The sequence below is a fragment of the Doryrhamphus excisus genome, chromosome 2 (genome assembly GCF_030265055.1).
Source record: "Doryrhamphus excisus isolate RoL2022-K1 chromosome 2, RoL_Dexc_1.0, whole genome shotgun sequence".
Taxonomy (NCBI): Eukaryota; Metazoa; Chordata; class Actinopteri; order Syngnathiformes; family Syngnathidae; genus Doryrhamphus; species Doryrhamphus excisus.
In genome coordinates, this window is record NC_080467.1 from 8,167,379 (window position 1) to 8,186,241 (window position 18,863).

Below are 18,863 nucleotides of genomic sequence, written 5' to 3' on the forward strand. Positions count from 1 at the left end.
CTGTATGTTGTGCGGTGTACCCCTAGGGGTAAATACTGGGACCCAAAGTGTTCAACCTATGCATTAAAGATATCTGTAAAGTCATGAAAGCTAGTATTATTTTCAGTTGTGGAACAGAGTAAAGAATGCAATTTTACATCACTTGTGTACTTCCTACTAACGCTACATTTATTGTTGAGTATTTGTATTCACTCACCATCCAACTGTTTCTGTCAACAAACAGAATTTAGAAAATGTGCATATGCAATGTTGACATTTTGAAATGTGCAAATGTTATTGTATATGCTGTATACATTTAATTTGAACCTATTTATATTTGTTACAAAATATTACAGCTTAGCATTAGCAGCTGAATTGAAGCGTTTCCTTGATTTATTCTACAATTTAACAGGTGTGATTTACTTGTGTATTATTATCTATAGATGTTTTTGTTGACGCATAAATTATTTGCGTTTATTTGTGTTTTAACTAGCACCTGAATATAACAAATATATTTAGCATTTTGTGTGTTTTTGAAGCCGTGGTTTTATCATCTCGCGAGATCCCTCTGCTCTCGAAACTTGGGCTTGGCACACGTGCTCTTTTTTTTCCTCCCCCCCATCAAGTGAACCTCTCAGCTGCCGAGGCGAGTGATGATGATGGCGGAGCTGGTTCAGGGACAGGCCTCGGTGGCTCAGCCCGGAACGAAAGATGACTTCGCAGACACAATACGCCGGGTTCGACAGGTAAACCTGCTCACGTGGGGCGCTTTTGGTAGCACCCAAGACCCACACCCCCTCGCCCCCCCTCCCCAACCACAAACAGTCCTCATGCACCCAGTCAGCTAGCTAGCATGCGAGCTAACAGCGACTAGCCTGGTAAGCATAGCTGAGCCAACAGATTAGTTTCCAGCAGACACCGACTACGTGGTCACTGCGTCGGCCACAGCCATCGACACCAACGGGCGACTGATTTCTAACGCAAGACACAGAGGACTAAGTATGATATTGAAAGTTTTGTGCAACTTTGTCAAGTTACGTCGACGCACGGCAACCTGTTGTCAAGTCTCAGAAGTTGGCGATTAGCCTTAGCGTGCTAGCTCACCAACACTGACAGCCTTGACACGCTGTCAGAAAGTTAGCTACGCTAGTTTTGTTTAGTTAGCTTTCGTAAAAAGCTGCTGTTGGACCAGTAAACAAACAACACGACAGCCAATTTGGCAGTCACTACCAGGAACCAACGTAGGGCTTCGTCGTTTTTAACTGAAAGCAGTGCTAATTCGTTGAACTTGTGTCGTACTTGGCTCGTGGTAGTAAACACCACAAAGCTAGCACGGCTAACTAAGCTGGGCGAGCTAGCTTGTTTGGTAGTATCTGTTGGAGTTAGGCCAAGTCATAATGTAGCGTCATCCCCTCCAACTGCGTATGCTGTTGCACAGTTAACGTTTTTATTTGCAGCACATTCAATGTCAATCTAATTATTTCAATGTAAACCAACAAGCATATCAGGTTTCCTTCAAATTCTGCCTTACGTCAGACATTGACCACAATAAACATGGCTGCCAGAGTTAAGCTGACTAACTTGGTTAACTACTTGTTTTTATTAGGTGAATGTGTGTCTAGTGAAAACTGTTAGCCAGTTACTAACTTTCAGGGGTGCTATACAACAAAAACAAGTCATGGCCCAGTGTATAATAATACCTTATTATTAGCAAGTGGCTCTTGCCCCTTTTCCACCACCTTTACCTGAAACTTACCAACAACTGTTTTACTCTGTGAAAATAATTCTCTCTAATCTTTATGGTTTGTATTTCCACAGCACCTTGAAGTTCAGGGTAGTTTGGTGGTTGATGATTATGGGAGAAGTGGTATATTGTTACATTGATATCATGTAAACACACAGGTGACAATAGGACAGGTTCTTAAAGTGAAAGTAGGTAAAATACAAAGCAAGTAGGATACAAAACGAGGGGATTTATAAAACAAAATTCCTGGGGATTTTCAAAAAAGAACCCTGGAAAGGTTAGGTTAAAGTGTCCAGGACTGCCAAACAGCAGTTCTCTACAAGAAGGATGAACTCAAGGGGCTCAGGCAAAATCACAATGGTATATGATAGTGATTAATTTCAGATAGATTACGGTGATCAGCTGTGAGCATTTTTCCTCTATCCTCTATTTCCTTGCGCAACCTTACATTCAAGTTGGCTTAGCTGTTGGTATCGTTTCTCTGTTTTAGATTTGGTATTCCTCTCCCTGGTTTAGTGATAATGATTCTTGGTTAAATGTTTGCCGCCATGGAGGTGATGATTAGTAATTGAGAGGAGCACCTCCACACATACGACATTACATTGATCACTTGTTGTGGCTTACTGCTCTCAATTTACCAAATTGATATGGTTTCTACTGTTTATATAACCCATTTCTACTTGGCACGTTTCAGCAAATGCAATTTGATGAATGGAACGCAAACATGTCATTATGCGATCCCTTCTCCTCCTGGTTAATAATCATAATCACCGCCTCGCACAACCGATGTAAACTTCACAAGGGTGACAAAGTCACCATTGCATGGTTAAGTGACGGCGAGTGGGTCGAAGCTCAAATGCTGTGGAGCAGTATGGGTGTGCCCTGAATGAATATCCTCGGTTTACAATACCAGTCAAAATATTGGACACTTTCTCAAGCGATCAAATGACATAGTGAACCCAGTCTTTTGACTGTAATGCTATAAAAAATTGCGTCTGTGAAGGTGAGCTCACCCATTTGTGTCTTTATGCATGTGGTGGCAGCCAGGGATAATATAGCAAGGTTTGAGGTGCTCAATGAAATGTTCAAACCTGAGTATACGAAACACCGACGGGCTCGCTTTTTTCTGTAATAGCTTATGATTTTTTTCGTCCCATGGGAAATAGCAGGAAACGGCTAAGTCATGTCAACATACATTGATGTAGAATTCAAATCCAAGCCACATTTATATGGTTTTTATTGTTTATATAACCCATTTCTACTAGGCATGTTTCCGCAAATGCAATTTGTTGAATGGAACGCAAACATGTCATGATGCGATTCCTTCTCTTCCGGGTTAATAATCATAATCACCACAGATGCGGATATCGGCCCAATATCTATATGAAATCTGAACATGCGTAGTCATCAGCATGCATTTCCTCTGTCATTGGCATCACAAAAATAAGCTAAAGACGATGCTAAACACACTTGATCCTAAAAGTTGAAGAAAAAAAGCCCTCATTGACAGTGTCTTTCTGTGATTTGGCTCCAGATGGCCGCCAAGATGGGAGGAGACCAGATGCCCAACATGCACAGCCCCTCTCCCGTCATTGACCCTTCTCTCTACGGCTTTGGAGGCCAGAAACGTGCGCTTGACAATGGAGGCAAGTCTCTTGTATACAGCCTTGTGCCATTCTGCATATATTTGTTAAATCTGCATTAGAAATATGCCGACTCTGGTTGTATCATGCACCAACCAACCTGTAGAGGTCACGTTGCCAACCAGGCCACCCTTTTTTTTTTTTTTTAAGGTAGTGTTGTTGTTTTCATGTTGTCCCTCTTGATTAGCTGCAATGTCTTGCTACTTACAAATCCTGCATTATGCAAAATGGACATTTTTTAACTGTTATATGGTAATATGTGTCCACATGAGGAATAATGTATTATCTCCCTCTAATTTTGAGAGATGTCATGAAGGAAAAACCTCCTTCCTCTGGACATGATGCAGCCCCTACTTAGATGTGCCCCCCCCGTGGAATTGGCCAATAAAAAGTAAATTTACTGTTAAATGTGGAATCTTGTGGAAATTGACCGTGTGAATGTAATGCTGTAATTGGGAGGCGGACCGCTCGTTCATAGTGGCATGTCCTCAAAATACTAATCAGCCCCCTCCTGAACTAAACATGTCGAGGCGGCAACTGGAAACATCGGCGAAAAAAACTTTGAAACTTTTGTCACCGAGCGTGAGCTGACTTACAGCAATAGCCAGCGTAAGGTGGCTGGATTAGCTTAGTTTAGCAGCGCATGCTAGTGCAGCTGTGTTTGTGTGTGCCACTCGGGCCGTATGACTTGTGCTTTAGTGACCCAACATTTTAGGATGGCCGCTGACTCATGCACGTTGTGTGTGTGTGTGTGTGTGAAATAAGGACGACAGCCACAGCTGCAAGAGGCACTCGGCTAGGTGGCTCGCCTAGCAACAGTCACAAATTTTCTACTCGCACCACAGTTCCGGCCTTCAAAATAGGAGCGTTGTACATCCTGACTGATAGTGGTAATAAAATAAGGGCATCTTAAAAATATCTTACCTTAATAAACCCATTACAATGCATCTGCAAATGCATATTCTCTTATCCAAACATGGTTATAATTTAGTTTAGGATCTTGTAGTTATGAGAAGTCTTCACAAGGTTTACTAACTTTCAGTACATGATTCTGAGACATATTGTTGAAAATTTGTGTCACACAGTGTTGTGTTGATGATGCCCACTCACATGCAAGTTGAGTAAAATTAGGATGAGATGGTGTGGTTATTCTTGCACCCAGCTCCTGTCAATTATCATCATCAGAAATGCACTACCAGCCTTCAGAATAAGGGCTGTTCGCCACAGCCCGTCTAATTGTGTAATCAAAAATAGGGGTCTCATAAAAAAATATCTTGCATTAATAACACAATTGGCTTTGTACCGTGACATTAGTTTGTTGCAATGTGTGCAGAGGCTGACTTCCCATTAGACAAGTTAGCAAAGGTACACCCGTTTATGAAATACTGGCCAAAGTTGTCCAATGATGTATTGCATCAATAAGTGTAAGGATTCTTGCATTTACTTAACAAACATATTTGCTCTTGAAAAAGCACTATTTAGTGATAAAGTACAAACGGTAAACGGAATTCTAATACATTTAAAATGGAAATACAGGCATGCATTTTGTAAGGCCGCAGCTTAAATCTCCACTTTCACATGTTTTTGACCACTTTTTGGCATACTATCTAGGCTTGTGGAGATCCATGGCAACGCCGGATGTATACTTCATGTTCCTCATTTCAAATGTGTTCTGTGTGGAAAATTGGTATGCATCTGTACCAAACTGAAAGCTACGAATGCATGTTGCATCCCTACTTTTTACATCTCGTGTTGCGAGATGTGTTTACTCACATCGGGCAAATGTTGTTCTTGTCATTTCATACAGCCCATGAAGTGGAAACACGATAGCCATTTAATCTTGTCAGTGTTTTTTTTTTTTTTTTTTTGCGAAAAGTGCAGCCCTCAATGCACAAATTAATTACACACAATTTAGCCTTAGCTTTCTTTTTTGACACTTGGTTACCTTCATTCAAGGTTGTATCACTCCACATAGAGTTACACTGTGCAACAGTCTCAGCATTCGGTTATCAAATGTAGCAGTTGCAAAAATTTTACCTCCTTGTGACTTATTTTTTAGATATTCATAGCAGCCCCCCTACCTCCAGCCTCACTTCGGTGCATTACCAGAGGAAGTGAAGTCAGTGCAAACCACCAGAAAATCGATTGAACTCACCGCAATGTGGGTGTTTACATCCATGACGGCACATCCTCCAGTGACCCCTGCAGGACCCTTGCTCTGTGCTACCTGTCAAAATTCAATTGTGCACCAGCACCCACAGGCCCACCTCCCACCCTAGTCATTTTTCTGACTGAAATACTCTCTGGTGCACCCAACATCCTGCCGGTGTGCAGAAAATTCACAAAATCAGGGCGATTGGGAGCCCTGAACACGACAGGCATGATACTGTGGATTGGCAAATACTTTTTATTACCCATCTCCTGAAACAGTTCTTCCTCAGTTATGTCCCATTTTATCACTTTCTTACATGCTAACTTGTGTTCTGTCTTCTGTATTGTCTTAGTAGGGAACCACCTTGGCGCAATGGTACATCAAAGGTGAGCATCATTTCTGATTCTGCTCATTTTTGTATTTTCCCCAACCCGCTCAGACACTATGTATTGATTGTCTCACAGGGCTCTTACGACAGAAGACTTCAAAGTGCCTGATAAGATGGTGGGATTCAGTAAGTAGGTTTTGAGTTCATTACAGTCGCTGCTAATGTTCCACATGTAATCACCAGTATTGACATTCTACTCAGCTGTTGGGTCACCGCATAGGTCCCAGTCTAAATGATATATTTTTTAAAACTCCTCCTCCTCCCACAGTTATTGGAAAAGGAGGCGAGCAGATTTCAAGAATCCAGCTCGAATCTGGTTGTAAGATCCAGATAGCATCTGGTGAGTCCAAGTAGCATTCACACATGCATCCAATCTCTCCTTCAATTTGGATTTTAAAATTATTCTTTTCAACTGTAACAGAACTTCATTCATTCATTTTCTACCGCTTTTCCTCACGAGGGTCGCGGGGGGTGCTGGAGCCTATCCCAGCTGTCTTCGGGCGTAAGGCGGGGTACACCCTAGACTGGTCGCCAGCCAATCACAGGGCACATATAGACAAACAACCATTCACACTCACATTCATACCTATGGACAATTTGGAGTCGCCAATTAACCTAGCATGTTTTTGGAATGTGGGAGGAAACCGGAGTACCCGGAGAAAACCCACGCATGCACGGGGAGAACATGCAAACTCCACACAGAGATGCCCGAGGGTGGAATTGAACCCTGGTCTCCTAGCTGTGAGGTCTGTGCGCTAACCCCTAGACCACCGTGCCGCCCGTAACAGAACTTAAGCGCTCATTTTGAAAAACGCATGTTAATCTTGCTATTTTCACTGTGAAAAATAATTTTGATAGGCATACTTCCTGTGTTCAGCCTCGTTTAAACCTGCACATTCTTATCCCCAAAATGGCATGCCAATTAGTAAATTGGTGGTAAACTATGCGGGGCTGTGTGCAAGTGGGCAAAGAAAATTTTGAAATGTTCAAAAACTGTGGCACGCATAATTCCCGTGAACCAGTTGTGGATTAATTGTGAACACACGGCAACCTATGCTCAAACAGTGCGGGCAGCGCGTATCACAGCGTGCCTCTGCTTGTCTCATTCACATGAATGGATGAACTTTTCCACCACCTCTTGCAGCAAGTCTGAATTCTCAAGTCATTTCTCTAGTCTCTTGGATCTTCCTTATGAATTCCTGTTAAGTGGGCATAATGGCCAAAGCGACGTCTTCTAGTCAGCAGTTCCCTCATTGTAAATGCCACTTTTGTTTTCTTGTTTATTGCCTCCTTCCTGCTCTTAGCACATTCTCTATCTGCAACTGTGAGAAAATATAGATTTGGCTTCCTTTTTTGCATTAGCTGCTTCTCCGGAGTTCAACATCTTGCAGGTCCATTGCAAATAGAGGAACTAATGCAGCTAAGGATGATGCCTGGTGTTGCCTAGCGTCATGGGGGACCAAGTAATTCCACAACTGCTTCACGGATACGTGACGTGATGACAATGCATACTCATGCAGCTGCAATGTGCGTTGCGTGTATTATTGTCGTGCACTAGACGTAAGCTGATTGTAAGTCACAAGTAATGTGGTCTGCATATCACAAGGCTTCTTAGCAAAAAAAATTTAAAAAAAAAAAAAAGCTTAATCTTTCACAGCATGACAATGTAAAGAAGAAATGAAAAGTTCAATAGTGTTCATATGTGATTTTTTTTTTCCTTTTAGACAGTGGAGGCATGTTGGACAGGCCCTGCACTCTGACCGGGAGCCCTGAGAACATTGAGTGAGTCCTCGCCACTTTGACTGATTTACTTAAAAAAAAAAAAACTGGGCTGTGCGTTGTGTGAACGTGTGTCCATTGTTGAGCGGTGGAGGGCACGAACCCACGTCTCCTTCCATGTTCCCCTCTTTCAGTCCTTAACACCCCTTTCTCTCTTTGGACAAAGACAAATTTGACTAAGCAAAAAACTATTTTTGGTGACTTATGCTAACACAAGACAATAACTACTAAAAACAAATGCATGCTGACAAATCTATGAAGAATTTAATCGACAAATAAAAAGATGAAAATGTTGACAAGTGTAATCCAATCATATCTAATTGCATTTTTGTATACCTGGGGGACAGGTTAGGAATATATCCAATCACAGCCATTTTTACTGCATATGGGGAAGGGATGGGGTATACAGCGGTACGGAGGACATCAGTCCTACAGAACTACTATTCAGAACTAATCTTTGTGAGGCTTTCAACTGCAAATGCTGTTAACGTGCGCTGCAATATGTCTCGCTTGAGAAAAGGAGAAGAGTTGACATGTGGACACATTTCACGTTGGACCGTGTGGAGAACAAGACACGGTAAACCACATGGTGCAATTAAAAAAAGTTAGAGTAACGAGAAGCGACATCTTCATGGGAGTCATCCTGAAAAGTGAAGCAAAGTGACCATTTCTCTAGGGATCTTAGCATTTTCATATCTTTACTGCTGATTTTATGGTTGGGAAAGAATAGTTGCATTTTTGATGCCCAGTCGATTTATTACATCATACAGTAGTTGACTGAAGCACAATTTTAAAAGTCCTGTCAAAATTAACACTGGCTACCGCTATCCCCCCACCCTCACAGGCAGGCGAAGAGACTGTTGAGCGAGATTGTGGAGCAGTGTCGGTACGGGCCGGGCTTCCACTGCGAGATGGATGGCAACGGTGCCATTCAACAGATCCTCATACCTGCCAATAAAGTGGGCCTGGTGATCGGCAAGGGAGGAGAAACCATCAAGCAGCTACAGGTGAGGTCGTTTTGCCACACTAACAAATGAAAGAAATTGAGTGAAAACGTTGCTTTCATTACACTGTCTTCACGTGTTGCTTGCTGTGTAGGAGAGAACAGGAGTGCAGATGATCATGATTCAGGATGACCCCATGCCCACCGGTGCAGACAAGCCCCTAAGAATAACTGGGGACCCCCACAAAGTGCAGGTCCGGCCCCGCTTCTGCTCTAGTATTTCATTGTAGGTACTCTTTTTTGTTTTGGCTTCACTGTTTGTTTGTTTTAACAGCAAGCCCGTGAACTTGTGGTGAGGCTAATCCGGGATAAGGACCAGGGAGATTTTAGGGCCGGCAGGGTTGACTTTGGATCCAAAATGGGTGGAAGCAGTCTGGATGTAAGTGCCTGCTTATCTGTATTTCACACTTCAAGTCTTATTGTTTGTGACTCTTGAACTCAACGTTTGATGTATAATTACAATTTTCCTCACTTAATGACCTAATGGACAGGTGGTGGTACCCAGATTTGCAGTTGGCATCATCATTGGCAGGAATGGAGAGATGATCAAGAAGATTCAGAATGATGCCGGGGTCAGGATCCAGTTCAAACAAGGTAAAAATATTAGTGTTTCAGTCTGTAGTTTGGTAATCCATTAATTTCCCTACTTTTGATTGGACCTCCAGATGATGGAGTCAGCCCAGACCGTGTTGCCCAGGTCATGGGCCAGCCTGACCACTGCCACCATGCTGTGCACCTCATCAATGAACTGGTTCAAACTGCTCAGGCATGTGCGACACCACCAAGTAGCCAACGATTTTTAGACACATTTTTTCTAGCTCTCTTAAGTCACGGCTTCTTCCTCTTCAGGAGCGAGATGGCTTTGGTGGGGTGATGGGGCGCAGAAGCCGAGGTGACTGTAACATGGGTGGTCCCGGAGGACTGCAGGAAGTGACGTATGCCGTCCCTGCTGACAAGTGTGGCCTGGTGATTGGTAAAGGTAAATAAAAAATATATATATAAAACATCTAAAAAGAATCTTCTGCAAAGTGCGAGCACAGTTCATCAATGCAGTTAGTAGAACTCAACAGATTGCACCCCCCCAACCACCACCACCACCGCCACCTACCTTTTGAATAAATGAGTACCGTTTGCCATTCTTCCCTTGAGTAAAACCGATGAGGGGTGAGTGACCACCCTCTTTTCTCTCTGCCGGCCTCATGTATATAGCACAAGTGGCATTCATTGGCTTCACTAAGGGCTTAATGATGGGGATAATGCGTGTAATGTGACATTAATTGTTGAAGGTGCATAATAACAGCCCTCAATCATGTGGAAGGCTGCCTGGCATCTAATGAGCCTCTTTAAGCCCAATAGAGTGCAGCGAGGGAATGAATAGAAGGAATTAGCTTATTGGCTATTCATGCCCACTCTATTGCCAGCTATTTAAAAGTCATTGACCATTGCATTGGAAGGAGGTGTGTGTGTGTGTGTGTGTGTGTGTGTGTGTGTGTGTGTGTGTGTGTGTGTGTGTGTGCGCGCGGGTGTGCACACACATGTCTGCTTGGTGTGAGTGTGTGTGCGCGCGTGTGTGCATGCAGGCGATGGTGGGAGGGGTCGAAGGGGGCCTCTTTACCTAAGATAAAAACATGGCAATAGAAATGTCAAGTGGCTTTTGTGCATGTAGCGGGGCAAGGGAAACAAATAAACCTGGGCGTTGCGTCCCCCCCTCTCCGCGCATTAGCATATGAAGTGGGTCAATATGGTCGAGGTTGCGGTGGGTCTGGGTGCTGTCAGCCGACCCTTAAAAGGTGCAGTGATTAATATCTTTACGATGCCATATGTAGCCCGTTGCCCCCTGCTTTTGACCCCCTGCACACACACCGGCTCATGCACACACACTGTCGCTCAACGCCTCTTGATGGATCAAGCCACCCACCAGTCCACTCCCACATTAAAACGGGGTTAAATTCATTGCACCAGCTTTGACGGGACCGTTTTGGACCAAACTGCACATTAACTTGTGTTTTCCCCTCAACGCAAGTTGGATCTGTTACAGTAACTGAAAAGCTACCAAGTGAGCGTTAACACTGGAAAATGTTTACTTCAAGACGATAATAAAATCTGAACGTGTATTAATTGCCCGCCATAACAAACATTGAAGTGATAACCATAAAATGTCACTCTCACAGCTCCATAGTCCACCCAGTCATCCATATAATGGCTACTAATACAGATTAGGAAACTCCATGTAAAGATAGTATCCGTACATTTAAATAAAAATGTAGCTTGTCTCGCCTAGGCAATTAGGTGACAGTCCCTGTTGTTTAAGTTAAATATTTGCAAATATAAATGCACTCTTTTATTACAGACTGCATTTTTTTACATAAGTTATTTTGTGAGCAAGATTTGTTTTTGCACAAAACGATGGCTTGTAAATTGGTCTGAAACAAGACTAAAGTATTCCTGTAACAGCAATATACAAGTATAAACATTTGTTGTGCTTATATTTTCATTAATTCAAATATATCGCCATGTTGTCTGTGAGAGGCCAGCATATGAATACTACACAGTGGAAGGTACAGTTTAGAAGCACCTCCAAAAAGATGTTTCTTGCTCACGCAAGGGTGTTCTCTGCGTCGTCCCAACCCCCCCTTCAGCACCAGCCACTAACCAGACCTTCTGAATACCGTCACCAGTTTCACTTTTGTCCCCCTCCTTTTCTCCATCTCACTAAACCAGTCTCATTAATAAGACCTGTATTATCTGTCCTGACTTGAGGCCAGTCCATGAAATGAATAGTCAGTCTCTTCATTGCTCTCTGCCGTCTGACTGGAAGAGCTCATAATGGCTTCATTAAGGCAGAAGTTTCATTTGCTTGACAATGCCTTAATGGCCCATGTGCAGTCTGTTGCCAGCACGGAGAAGGCTTCGGGAGGAGGAGAGGTTTTTGATGAGCGTTTTCATTCAGGGGTCAGCCCGGGTCATCAGAGTGTCAGCCACAAGTGAACAAATGTGTAATTGATGTCGGGACAGCCCCGGTGTCCCCCCGGGAAGCACCCTCAGCCTTTTTCCTTGAGATCTCCGAGAAAGAAAGTGGGGTGGTGGCAGTTGTTTGCCCCCCACCACCACAACTTCATTCACTCCTTGCTCTCATCACAGAGGACAACACAGAGTCAAGAATGAAAAGGCTAAAAAGAGACAAACGATATCCCAGGAGGAGGATACGCTTCAATTTTGGCCCCTTTCTTCTGCCAGCTATGTTTCATTTCTCCCTGCTGGTGTAATTGCTCTCCCCACACGTCGGGAAGCTGGCATCTCATGCCGAGGAGGGGGGGTGTGCAAGAAGATGTCCCCCTTTTGTTTCCTCGATTTGCACGGATGTTACCATTAGAATAGTAGCAAAGCGGCGAGACACATGCCGGTTGGCGTAAGGTAGCATGGCGGCATAACGTTCTGTCGTGTGACCCGACACGATGCCAAAGACGAGATGCCTCCGATTGTCTGTACGCTGTTCTCACGCGAGAGGTAATCATGACAGATGGGGGGCCTCTTTCTATGCTCAACTTTGCTTCAAGCGACTTTGTAAAGAAACGGCAGCTTTTGAGCAATTCTGCAAAACACACCGTCCGGATTATGCAGCAGAATTGTGGAAATTGCCCTGGTCTCCTGACACCATCTGGATTTGATTTTTTTTGGGTATAAAAATTTATTTTAAAAAAATTGAATATTGAATGGATATGAAATACTACTTCTTCAAATTATGAAACTAAATAAATATGAGAATGTTAAGATACAAAATGTGTAATAAAAAAAAAAAGTTAGATACAAACGAAACTATTCTTTTTATAACTCGGTAAGCCATCACAAAACCGCCACTGATATAAACACAGACATTGTCACTGTGGGTCTTGCCTCTTGTCCCCCACTATAACATCCCCCATGTTATTGTAGCTCAATGGCCGAGTCTGGGATGTCGCCATCAAGCCAAGTTCCCCAGAGTACATAAACACAGCATTCTCTCACAGTCCATCGCCTTGATTTTAAAAGGCGGACATCGTCATTTGGTTTACTGGGGAAAGAACATTCACCATGATGATCTATGGAAAACAGGGTTAGCAGTTAGCCGAGGCCGGATTCCTGTGATTCCTCTCACACTGCCTGGGGCGCTTTATCTGCGGTTGCAGCGCAGTAGCGGGGGTCGAGGCTGAGGTGGCCGCCGGACGATGCCTAGCTTCTGTAGTTCCCAAAGTCCATAAAGAGCCACTGTCAGTGCCATTGAATGTAAAACATGGAACCACATCCACACCCTTCTGATTTTAAATCTCAAGATTTTCATATGATCTCTTCAGATTGCAGCAGCCAACGTGTCACCAGCCATTCACTTTCCACAACTCTGCAGCCGATAACGATGTTGACTGTGAAAAACTGAATTTGCAGTTCAAAATTGTTCCACACCTCTATTTAACGTGACACATTGACAACCAGTTGGTTTCTTTTCGCCGACACTGCATCACGGCAACCGGGTGCTTAGCAACATAACCAACAGTTGATTATTCCTGCAGGTCCAGAATTATTTTGAGAGATGTTCATACGGAGGTGCTTGATGCATTTGCAGGCGGCGAGACCATCAAGAACATCAAAGAGCAGTCTCGCGCTCACGTGGAGCTGCAGAGAAATCCGCCGCCCAACACTGACCCCAACGTGCGCATCTTCTCCATCCGAGGCACCCCGCAGCAGTTGGAAAAGGCTCGCCAGCTGATCGATGAGAGAATTGGGGTAGGTGGTCTGGCACCTCCCTTGCCTTATTGTCTTGGCTTATATTCATGAGCACACATGTCGCTGCCAGCAAGAGTGAGGGTGTGTGTGTGGTTGGGGGGGTTGCACTGGTGGCAGTGGCCCCCGGTGGTCACTGGGATGACACCAGAGGTTACACACCAAGAATCCATCAAATGGACTTAATGGAGTGCATCAGTGCCCGGCCGTGCCCTCTGACCTTGTCTGTTGGCTTCCTTTTAAACACAAGTGTGGTCTCTCTCCCTCACTGGCCTCTTCCCTCTGTCCGCTGCAGGCTCCAGGGATGGGAGGAAACGGCAGCTTTGGCATGAATCCCTACAACCAAGGAGCAGCCACTCCTCCTCAGCAGTAATATTTTCAGTTTTACATTTGTTTGTAGCTCAAAAACACATGAGCATGTTCTGAACCGACATTGCCTTCTCCCAGTGGACCTCAGACGTTCATGACTGGCGGATGGGGCACAACCTTCCAGATCTGGCAGCCTCCAGGCCAGCAGGACCACAGTGAGTTAGACCACCAGGCTCACGAGTCATGTGACCTGACAGAAGTCACATGATCTAATGAATGCTGTCAGAGCTCGAAATGACAGAGTGGAATGGAAAGTGTATTTATGACAGTGTGGAATCAGACAGGATGGTTTTGAGCCATGATGATGCTAACCACCTCTTTCCTGTCCAGACATACTTTCAATTACCCTCCATGGAAATGATTAGGAAAGAGAATTGCAGATGAGAAGCTGACACTGTGCGCGTCTGCTTTCAGGTCACAATGGATCCCAGACGGGCCAGATGGACTGGGAGCAGTATTACAAAAAGCTAGGCAAGCCCACTAAACCGCTGCACACCTCCTTTTCTGACATACACAACAATTCACATGTTACAGTCAGTTTGTGCACATGGAATAAAAATGGCTGTTGTCTGCTGCAGGTCAGCAGGGTCAGCAGGCCCAGAGTGCCGCTCCGGAATACAACAAAGCTTGGGGTGAGCACACATTGATGACATACGACACCCCATTCCTCTCATCTGTAGTTTGTCCTCATGGTTGTTCTCTCACCCACCTCACTCATCAGGTCAAACATCTGCTCCTGGAAACCAGCAGACCTCCAATCCTGACTTCAGCACCTGGGTGGACTTCTACAGGCAGCCCATGGCCTACTTCAACCAGGGCGCTCAGCAGACTCAAGCCCCGGGCCTTCAGGTAAGACTTGCACTAGTTTTAAAAGACTAGCTGGCTATAAAAAAAATCTAAAATTACTTCATGGTTGACATCCTTTCTCCAACGCCACCACTCACGAGACTATTCTTTAGGTACACCTGCAGAATTACCTTTACATTCATCTTAAAACTAGAGCTGCCCCACTGTAGATCCCTGTGCTGAAGCCAATCTTGATAAAAGGTTGTGGATATACTGTATTTTAGGGGTCCCCAACCGCCGGGCTGAGGACTGGTACCGGTCCGTGGCGCATTTGCTACCGCACAGAAATAATAATTTAACTCACTGTCTCCCATCACACCTATGGGACCATCTCGTCTCAACGAAGCAAGCTCAGGCCTCCCACTGATTTAGCCAGCGAGTTATATTTTCCCTGCGCTTAACATTTGTTTTTAGCCCCGTCGTATTTTATATTTGCTGTATTTTTCTGCCACACATTGCTGGTCCGTGTGAAAAAAAAAATGAGCCGAATCACACCGGTTCGTGGTGCAAAAAAAGGTTTGGGACCCCACCTGTGAATGCTCAAATTATTTCCTCTATTCGGTGGACCCACAAGTCTCCTACAGATAACCAACCAAATAAACCCTACAACTGTGGCTTGTTGGTCACCTCTGCATCTCCCATCCACGTGAAAATGTTGGTGGAGCTACACTCTTGGGGTGTGAAACATGCGCATGAGCTCACGAGTACCGTTTATGCTGGCTGAGCAGTTTGCGCCTTATCATTGCAACATTGGTTGTGTTGCTGCTGTGATGCACTATAATTGTGTGGTCAGAGAGGGCCTTTCCACTTTGCCGTGCACTCAAACGTTTTAAAAATGAGAATATTACATCCTATAAAATGAGTTTTCATGGACGAGAAGTAACAACCTCTCCACCCCCCTCCTGGGTGAAGTAAATAAATGCTCCCGGCTGCGGGTTTCAGCATTTACAATACATTACGTCACGGGACGTTCCATTAGCTACACCTGCACAATCAATACAGGAGCTCAGACAAATGTGGAGGTGTTATTGTGGTGGAATGGAGCTACATGGAGAGGATGACGTCTATGTTCCCCCCCCCCATGTTGACACCCTCAGTCTTGGATAAGTCAATCTAACAGACGTCTTAAATTAGCAGCATGTCCTGTATGAATAAAAAGGTGTCTCACAATCAATTTGGACCTCTCAGCGCTTGGATGAGTGTGGCGGGACTAAGTTAGCGGTGTGTATGTGTGTGTGTCGTCCTGCAGGATCACTAAAGAAGGTCTCATCACTGAGGACGGAGACGACCCTTTCATTTGTTTTTCTTTCTTTCTTTTTTTCTTTTTTTTAAACAGAGGGTTCTAGACTCGCATCGCCTTGAAGACTTTTCTTAGTGGGAAACACTAGCTGTAGAATGACATGATAAATATATTTCTAAAAATCAGCAAACCTTTATTTGTTACTAAATGCTTATGTACACTGTTGTTTTTGAATAGAGCGTATCTGGGATCTCTTTTTGGACTTGAGCAAGTTTCTTTCCTTTTTGTTCTCGTTTTCCCGTCGTGACTCGGATTGTACCGCCAAAATGACCTCTCCCCCCCCCCCCCCCCCCCCTTCCCCTGAGACTTGCGTGTGTAACATTTCAAAAAGGCAATATATGATCTATTTTTTTGTAGTTCTGTTTCCGATGGCACCATGTTGATTCCGCTTAGCAGTCTTGAATAAGTGTTTTTGTTTTTTTTTTTGTTGTTTTTTTTTGTCACGTCATAAGATGTTTAAAGAGCGTGTTGAGCTGATTCTGTTTGTCATTATTTTTACATAATTCAGTGAAATGAAACTGTGATGTTTTGTTACAGGAAATGTGTTTTGGGTTTTTTTTCTTGTTACATGGTTTAAAGAGTTTAAAAAAAAAAAGAGGCTATACGTCAGCCTGCGGTGGCAATATAGTTCTAATTTAATTCCTCTTGTGCATTGTATGCTGTTTTTCATTGTCATTTTATTGTGCTCTGGTTTAAACACACACGATTTATTAAAAAAAAAAAAAGAAAATAAAGGTGCAATATCTTCTTTCACTTTTTGAAACAAAGATGGGTTCGCTAATATTTTTGTCCGACTTTTAACTTGTAGTTTTAAGATGTGTTCTTTTGTTTTCACCAATGGAAATGTCGAGGATAATTTATTACATTGATCTGATATCTAAGACGTAGAGGGATGTTGCAAATAGCTTTGTTGCCTTTGCTACCTTGTAAAACTGTACATATGCTCATGTATTTGACTGTTAATTTAAAGATATATATGTTTCATATATATAGATATATAGAAATTATTTTTCCTGCTTTACCAGTATTGTAGGAAAAAGTCCCTCTTTTTTTTTTTTTTTTTTTTTTATGCTGAAAATGTTCAGATTGTGAATGTCATTGAAATTGGATGTTGCATCTTGTTATGAAGAAGAAAACGTGCTATGGAATGATTTTGTGTATGTTCTGTATCCGTGACTTATTCAAGACTGCTAAGCCGTTTTGTTTTTTGTTTTGTTTTATGTTAAGTATTATGATCAAAACTGTCTCCTTCGGTACCTCCCCGCTTCTCAGTCCAATGCTAATAACTTTTTAATTATTTTTTTATTTCTTTGTGTGATCTAATATAAATATAAATGATGCGTCATTACGGAGAATCGATTCTTGTATTAACGTCATTTCTTAATTAAAAGGGATATAATTTCAGAAATGTCGAATTATGGTGGGTTTACTTTTCCTTTTTTGGTGTACAGTTAACCATGTATTAAAACAAACATCCAGACTACCTTTGTGTACTGTTATATAAGCTGTTTTTGGTTCCTGACAGTTCTAGAGTGTAAATACAAACTGATATGGAGAATTATACACCGACTGTATGTTTTATTAGCAGAAAATCTATTTTCTATATAGCCTGTTGACAGTTCTCAAAGTCCAAATAAATTTTCCGCAAGCCTCTTTTGTGATTGACCTCCATTTAGGTCCCCGTGGTGGATGTGTGTGTAGAAATTCAGGCCGACATAATTCATGCGTATGGTTTCAAAATGGTGACAATAATGGTAATAATAATCGTAGCAGCATGTCGCCCTCGGGCTGCGTTTCTGGTGACATGTTCCTCCTCTCCACCCCCTCCCCGCTCTGTCAGTGCACATGTTTGCGCCCGGCAGGGGGGCTCCTGCCACACTGGCCCCTGAGCAGCCCCATACCGGCCCCCGCATTGATACACTGCAGCTGTTTCCAAATCCAGCCCTTGATTTTGATCCTCTTCCTCTTTTAGTGCGCCGTCCCCGTGGACACTAATGACCCGGTGGTCCCATTGTTGCAGGCTAATAACGCGCTTGTTCCAGGCTCATTCCCAGACCGGCCTTTTATTGTGGTTGGCATTCATTATCATTAATTCTCTGTTTGCTTATCTGCAACATCATCTGATGGCTGCTTAGTATCCTGGAGCGTGGGGTGGGGTGGGGGGGACAATATATTCATTACTATTCAAATGGTAAAACTAAGTATACTGAAAAAAAAAGTTATGGTAATAAGCTTAAAATAAGGTTGTTGTTTTTTTTTTTTAAGTTTAAAAGTTTTTTCTCTTGAGGAACCAAAAAAATTGGATACATTTTTTCTGGAAAGCCGTATTGTCGCAATGCGTTTTTTTTTCTCTGAAGAAAAATCTTTACGCTGCAAAGAAATGTGGACTATAGTCAGTTTTTAGTAATTGGTATTCCAAAAAAAAATCCGGATTGTTGTTTTTCTGGAAAACAGATTTACAGTTGTCCCCTATTTATAGCAGTCATTTGGTTACAGACGTGACTTAAAACTTAAGCAGCCAAAAATTTACCACTTCCACACAAATTGGGAGGATTTTTTTTCCCCACAATCAAGTTGGACATGCCCTGACTGACTTTATGCATTGTTTGTAAGGTAATGTCTCATCAATGTTTTGTCATTACTGCCCCCTAATGACCAGGATACTACATACCACTTGGAATTCAATGTTTCGACTAATAGACCAGTCTACCACGAAACTGCGATCATTATTTTTGGAAAAACACAATATTCTGTCAATATTAACTATGAAATTGTGGGGATGTGAAAATTAGTTTTCTCCAAAAAAATGATTTGTGGACAAAATAAGTCACAACAGCTGATCTATTCTGACAATTGTTGCTACTTGGGTTGTGAAAAAAAAATTCAAGACCACAGTACTACAAGA

At 43.1% G+C, this 18,863-nt stretch overlaps 1 protein-coding gene across 4 annotated transcripts; it reads left to right on the forward strand.

Annotated features, from left to right (window-relative positions):
- Positions 1-556: 556 nt before the first annotated feature.
- On the forward strand, positions 557-16,688 carry fubp3 (far upstream element (FUSE) binding protein 3). 4 transcript variants are annotated; one of them, XM_058064195.1, is made up of 19 exons: positions 557-725; positions 3,258-3,369; positions 5,871-5,904; positions 5,983-6,032; positions 6,175-6,246; positions 7,631-7,688; positions 8,530-8,692; positions 8,784-8,882; positions 8,963-9,067; positions 9,180-9,282; positions 9,354-9,454; positions 9,538-9,667; positions 13,286-13,446; positions 13,739-13,812; positions 13,891-13,967; positions 14,227-14,283; positions 14,391-14,444; positions 14,534-14,661; positions 15,908-16,688. In XM_058064195.1, exons 1-19 carry the CDS (start codon positions 633-635, stop codon positions 15,914-15,916), a joined length of 1,680 nt encoding a protein of 559 aa, XP_057920178.1. In that variant the 5' UTR covers positions 557-632; the 3' UTR covers positions 15,917-16,688. The 4 variants fall into 4 exon arrangements, with proteins under 4 accessions (XP_057920178.1, XP_057920179.1, XP_057920180.1 ...); XM_058064196.1 differs by having other exon boundaries at positions 5,874-5,904; XM_058064197.1 differs by lacking the exon at positions 557-725 and adding an exon at positions 821-978.
- The last annotated feature ends 2,175 nt before the right edge of the window (positions 16,689-18,863 follow it).

Bases quoted from the DNA above. Each gene is read 5' to 3' on its own strand.
- fubp3 (XM_058064195.1), top strand. From the start codon at position 633: ATGATGATGGCGGAGCTGGTTCAGGGACAGGCCTCGGTGGCTCAGCCC. The intron at 8,693-8,783 runs GTGAGGTCGTTT...CTTGCTGTGTAG, and splicing joins AAACCATCAAGCAGCTACAG to GAGAGAACAGGAGTGCAGAT. The intron at 9,283-9,353 runs GTAAAAATATTA...TTGGACCTCCAG, and splicing joins CAGGATCCAGTTCAAACAAG to ATGATGGAGTCAGCCCAGAC.